The 6,000-nt window shown below is 48.5% G+C and overlaps 1 protein-coding gene across 1 annotated transcript in view; it reads left to right on the top strand.

Annotated features, from left to right (window-relative positions):
• Window positions 1-6,000, top strand: part of LOC119403611 (lipase member M-like) — a 39,242-nt gene that overhangs the window by 7,949 nt on the left and 25,293 nt on the right. Inside the window, exons 3-4 of the mRNA XM_049418372.1 lie at window positions 484-497; window positions 5,343-5,457. Coding sequence (XP_049274329.1) covers window positions 484-497; window positions 5,343-5,457 — 129 coding nt within the window. The remainder of the gene's footprint in view (window positions 1-483; window positions 498-5,342; window positions 5,458-6,000) is intronic.

The following is a 6,000-nucleotide window of genomic DNA, read 5'->3' as shown; positions in this document are numbered from 1 at the left end:
TCAGCGCCGCATAGATAACTCGAATCGCAACGTTGGACTGTTTTTTGCGAGTCCTTTGACCCTCGTAAACCTCTATCACTATTGTGGAGGACGGTACGAGGTCTGCGCACAAAACCCATTCAGCGGTCCCCATTCCAGGCGCTAGCTCTCTCTCAAAAGCGACCAGTTATTGACATGGTAGAAGAATTTTGTGCCAGATTATCTGGGCAACTCACAGCACCAAACAGCCTATTACCCTCGAGCATCTGTCCACGACCACGAGATCCCTGCATGGATTTGCCATTTTCCATCCATGAACTCAAGGCAGCACTAGCTTTGTGTGGACACGCGTCGGCACCAGGGCCCGACGGAATTTCGTACAGAGCCCTGTGTCATACGGGCGAACGCGCGAGAACTTTTCTCCTGGAGTTGTACAACAAATCCTGGCAAGATGGCACGCTCCCGACAATCTGGAAGACTAGTCACCTGGTTCCACTACTGAAGCCAGGCAAGTCACCGTTGGAGCTCTCATCCTACCGCCCCGTCGCATTGGCCAGTTGTGTAGGTAAAGTTATCGAGAGGATGATCCTCGGACGCCTGGAGTGTATACTTATAGGGCAGCAACGCCTACCCAGATACCATTGCATGATCTCGACGTGGTCGATCATCGATGGACAACGTCGTCGACCTGGTCACCTACGTTAAACACGAGAAAGGCCGAAAGCGTCTCTGCGCTTCTTTCTTCCTCGACGTCAAAGGGGCGTATGACAGCGTTACGCATAAAGTCATCCGGACCGCTCTCGGAGAGGTAGGAATAGGCGGTCGGATGTTATGCTGGATACGTAGCTATCTCTCAATGCGATCTTTTTTTGTGAGCACCGAGGACGGCCAAACTTCTCCACACTATAGCTACCGTGGCGCCCCTCAGGGCGGCGCACTCAGTCCTGTGCTGTTCAATCTCACGCTGATTGCCCTCCTTGAGCACCTGCCAAGCACAGTTAGGCTATAAATGTACGCGGATGATATCTGCATTTGGACGTCCGCCGTACACGCCTACAGTTGCGAGCGAGAATTCAAAGAGCTGCCACTCAAACTGCCCATTACCTCCGTAATAGAGGCTTGGAAATTTCTTCCGAGATGCGCCCTCGTGGCGTTTATGCGCAAACCTATGAGTAACTACAGCGCAATAATCAATGGTCAAGCTATACCGTATACTCGATCACACAAGTTTTTGGGTGCCATAATTGAAAGAGACATATCATGGAGCCATCACGTATTGTACCTAAAGAAGCGGTTGATCGTCATCTGTCATCTGTTGAAGTTTTTCGCAGGGATGACTTGGGGGATGTCCCCAAATGCCATACTACAGCTGCACAGGGTACTGTTTCTCGGCTTCCTGCGGTACAGCTTGCCTGCATTAACCAACGCAAGCAAAACAAGCCTACGAACGTTACAAAGTGTTCAGGCCCAGGCACTCCGGATTTCCCTCTTAGTGCATCGACGGTGGCTTCTATAGCGATCTCCGGAGACCATCTCATCAAGACACACACTGACGTGGAAACACTCAGGACACATATAAGGCATCTGGCTCGAACTCCCCGCCACCACCTAGCCTCTTTACCAGAAGACAGACCACGCGCATCTTTTTGCCAAACGGTAACCGCGTGTCACGAGTCTTTACCAGCATTCTTCATGCCCGCCGCGAGAGATTCGATTCCTCCGCGGTGCCTCACTCAGCCTAGCATCAGCCTAACAATACCTGGCATCCGGAAAAAAGCGAATGTGTCGTGACCTGCCCTTGAACAGCTCGCTTTACTCCTGCTATATGAGAAGTACCAAGGCTATGTACACGTATACACTGACGGCTCCGTTTTGCCAAACAGCTCACCTGCAGCAGTTGTGATACCGATAAAAGCCACAACAATCAAATTCAAGACCTCCCACCTTACGACATCGACGGCAGCAGAGCTCGCCGCGGTTCGTGTCACATTACATTTCATTAGTGATGAACGGGCACAAAAATGGACTATGTTCAGTGACTCCAAGGCAGCACTGCAGTCTCTTCTGTCACCTTTACGGCGCAGCTCGCATGAACAACTTGTATTTGAGATTGCAGAGGAGACGCACCATTTAACTGAGAAAGGGCATGAAATAACTTTTCAGTGGCTTCCAAGTCAATGTGGGATTATCGGCAATGAACGGGCCGATCAAGCTGCCCGTTCCGCCCATACTGAAAAGAATCAACTTTAATACCGTTCTCCAGAACTGACGCTGCAGGGAAGCTCCGCGTGCTTGCTCGCCAACTCACCACGTCGCAGTGGAACGAGCCACACTTCCAGCACGCGCGACTATGTGCCCCAGACCCAACTCTCAGCCTTCGAATTCCCCCCGGACTTCGCCGAGGTGACGCTACCCTTCTGTGCAGGTTACGGTTGGGTGTCGCATTTACCTATGCTTACGCGTTCCGCTTAGGAATGGCCGACACCGCAGCTTGTGACCACTGCGGAAGGGATGAAACAATTAAGCATATTCTGCGCGACTGTCAACAGTACTGTTCACAGAGACAGTCGCTTTGCAACGCGCTTGACAAATTGGACGACCGAACTCTTTCGGAAGAAAAATCCTGCGCCACCGAGAGGACTTAACGTCACAGAAGAAGGCTGTGCAGGCGCTAATGCGCTTTCTGCGTTAAACCGGTCTATCAGAACGGCTCTGATAGGACGTCCTGCATGTGTGTGCATGTGTGGATATTTTGTTTTGTTTTATTTTATCTCACTGTCTCTCTGTCCTCTTTCCGACCCCTATTTCTCCACCCCTGTGCAGGGTAGCAAACCGGTCACTCGCACCAGGTTAACCTCCCTGCCTCTTCCTCTTCATCTATTTGTTTCTATCTCTCTCTCTCTCTCAACATCGCCTACCAAGTGGGCGGTGTTTGCCTTTAGCGTGCACATTGACGCATTAAAGGTACGCATGAACACATTTTTGCGTGTATCATTTTTTGTTTTCCGTGCCTCTTAAGTTTTGGGCTGCACTTCTCAAGATCATGTACAACCCACTAGTCCTCCAGTAGCACCTAAGCGTAGTTTGCGTTGTATTATACTGCTGGTTTGCTTTCTGCAAGTATGTACTTCTGGTTCTAGGTTCAGTGCTTTGCGATAGGTAGCAAGGCACAGGAAGTGGTAAATGAATACGTCTACTTAGGACAGGTGGTGACCGCAGAGCCGAACCATGAGACTGAAGTAACTAGAAGAATAAGCATGGGGTGGAGCACATTCGACAGGCGCTCTGAAATGGTGAATTGTAGTTTACCACTATCACTCAAGAGGAACGTCCATAACAGCTGCATCTTACCGGTACTTACCTACGGAGCAGAAACCTGGAGGCTTACAAAGAGGGTTCCACTTAAATACAAGACGACGCAGCTAGCCATGGAAAGGAAAATGATAGGTGTAACATGGAGAGACAAAAAGAGAGCGGAGAGGGTCAGGGAAGAATTGATGAAATCTTAGTCGAAAAAGAAGTGGACATGAGCAGACAGGGCCGTACCGAGGAATTTTTTTCGGGGGGAGTTTGTGTGCATAACGGCTAACTTTGGCAACCGGTGATCACTGTGAAGGTGTGCAATCATTTTGGTGTCACCCGAAAGTTTAAAGCATGAAACATTTCGGGGGGGGGGGGGGGTGTCAGAACCCCCTCATCCCCTCCCCCCTTAGTTACAGCCCTGTGGGCAGGTCACCGGTCATTAATTGCGACAGACTAGATTCCAAGAGAAGGCAAGCGAAGCGCGGAGGGGGGGGGGCACATAGTTTCCTACAAAAGTTACTAGAGGAAACACTCTGGCGCGAGTGTCTATGGGAGCTGCAACGCGTGGAGCTTCAGCCAGCATGAGAATTATGGGTAGTACACGGCTTTGTGTACGCTTTCTTCTTTCGTCTCCGTTTGGCTCCGTGGGGCCTGCAGCCGCTCTGTCGCAAGACGAAGTTCAGCGAACGTTCAGCAGTTCCACTTCACCACCTTGGCCTTTTAGGCTCACCAATTCGAGTCAGCTCACTAGGTTCACAACGAGCCGTTACTTTATCCGAAACAAACGCCAAAACACAACAATAAACGAAGCCACAAGTGAGTTCGAAGGCGCAAGCAAGAAGATTAGGCTAATGCGTGTACTACCCGTCATTCCCATGGTGGCTGAACGATCGAAGCGCCAGAGTTCCCTCTAGGTAATTGTAGGAAACTCTATGGGTGGGCAGATGAGGTTAAGAAGTTTGCTGGGCCACAGCAAGCACAGGGTCGGGTTGATTGGCGAAACATGGAAGAGGCCTTGTGCTGCAGTGGGCGCAGTCAGGCTGATGATGATCATCATGATGATGAAGGGACACACAAAAGAGGGCACTGCGGCTGATCTACCACTTCGAGAAATGACATTGAAATTCACTCTGGTCGGTTTTTGCGCGAGTTGTTTCATGTCCATTAATAGAAACAATAACAAGAACCTGGGTACTAGAAAGGACAGGATCAGCATAATGCGTCCCGTAGTCGAATCACAGCACATCCTTACACGCACCTAATTGCTATACCTGCATTCTTGTGCGCATATTCTCAGTCGACATTCGACGAAGGAGTTCAGGCAATTGGTGCGTGGCTACCAAATTACGATATCGTTTACGGTGCCAAAATTTTACACCCACATTGTCGCTGTAGCTGACCAATGGGGAGATTGTTCTCTAAAATAAGTCAATGGAAGACGGCCATAAGCCACTTTAAGTATATTGCAGCACCATGCAGAGGAATAGGGCGAGGCAGGCAAATGTTATTCGAAGATACTTTTTAGTGGATACAGAGTTATACAAGGGTCTTAGGTGAGCAGTAATGTTTGTTTATGCTTTACACGCTATACCCTTTGAAGTGGACGCAACTTAAAAAGTCGTGCTTACGAACTCCCCAGTGAATAAGGAACTGTTGCTAATGAGATCTTTATTGCCACGTCGTCTTGTTTCTGGCACACTGCAGCGCAAAAAAAAAAAAAAAAAACACACACACACACACACAACGGACGGAACACGAACGACGAAGACGAACGTTGAGCGTTCGTCGTGCGTGTTCCGTCCGTTGTGTGTTTTTTGCGCTGCGGTTTGCCAGAAATTATGTACCAGCAAGCCCAACTCGACACTTTAGTCGTCTTACTTATTTGTCTGGTTTTGATATGCATCCATTTAGTTATCTTAGCACCAATCAATTCTTTATGCCTTTATTGTTATCGTATTGATGCACAACATGGATAAATGATGTAGCCGGTGGCTTTTACTTCCATCCCTCCTCAGAAACTTATATGTAGAGCACAGTGAACACAATATTGACTCGTGCAGGATTCCTGCTTGCCGATGCGGGCTACGATGTGTGGCTGGGAAACTACCGTGGCACGCCTTACTCGAGGGGTCACCGAGAGTACAGTGATAGTGACAGCCGCTACTGGGACTTCCGGTAAGTGCGGAGAAATCCACTCTTCCCTCAGAACATACAAGTCTTGGATGATGCACTTTAGCTCACCCTCATAGGGAGGCAATCTGTAAAAAAAAAAGGTGAAACCAACTTGTTTGACTTCACGGTGGTGATGCAGAACTATCGATGGTAGTATCGATACTATCAATAGCTGAGTCACTATCGAGCTATCGATGGTGAGAAAGAACTATCGATAGTAAATTCCATGGCACACAATCAACCGCGCGAACTCATTAAAGCGTAAACTAGGTTCCCCGAGTGCGTGCTATATAGCTGAGCAGGAGGAGCAGGCTAAAGGGCTTGCCATGTTTGTGTTTTTTACGTGAATACTTGGTTAGCAATGATAATTAGGTTAAAACAGTTCAGTTGCAGCGGAAACGAAGGCGTTACATGTGACGTAACTGTGTGGCTTCAAATTTATATTGCCTCTTCTGATTTCAAAATAACAAAATATAAAAAACTAAATTTGTTAATCGTAAGGTATAACTGGTTACGATTTAACGTCAATTAATAATCGACATATTC

The sequence above is a fragment of the Rhipicephalus sanguineus genome, chromosome 8, assembly GCF_013339695.2.
Source record: "Rhipicephalus sanguineus isolate Rsan-2018 chromosome 8, BIME_Rsan_1.4, whole genome shotgun sequence".
Taxonomy (NCBI): Eukaryota; Metazoa; Arthropoda; class Arachnida; order Ixodida; family Ixodidae; genus Rhipicephalus; species Rhipicephalus sanguineus.
Note: the sequence above shows the minus strand (reverse complement) of the source record. Positions and strands in the feature narration are given on the sequence as shown.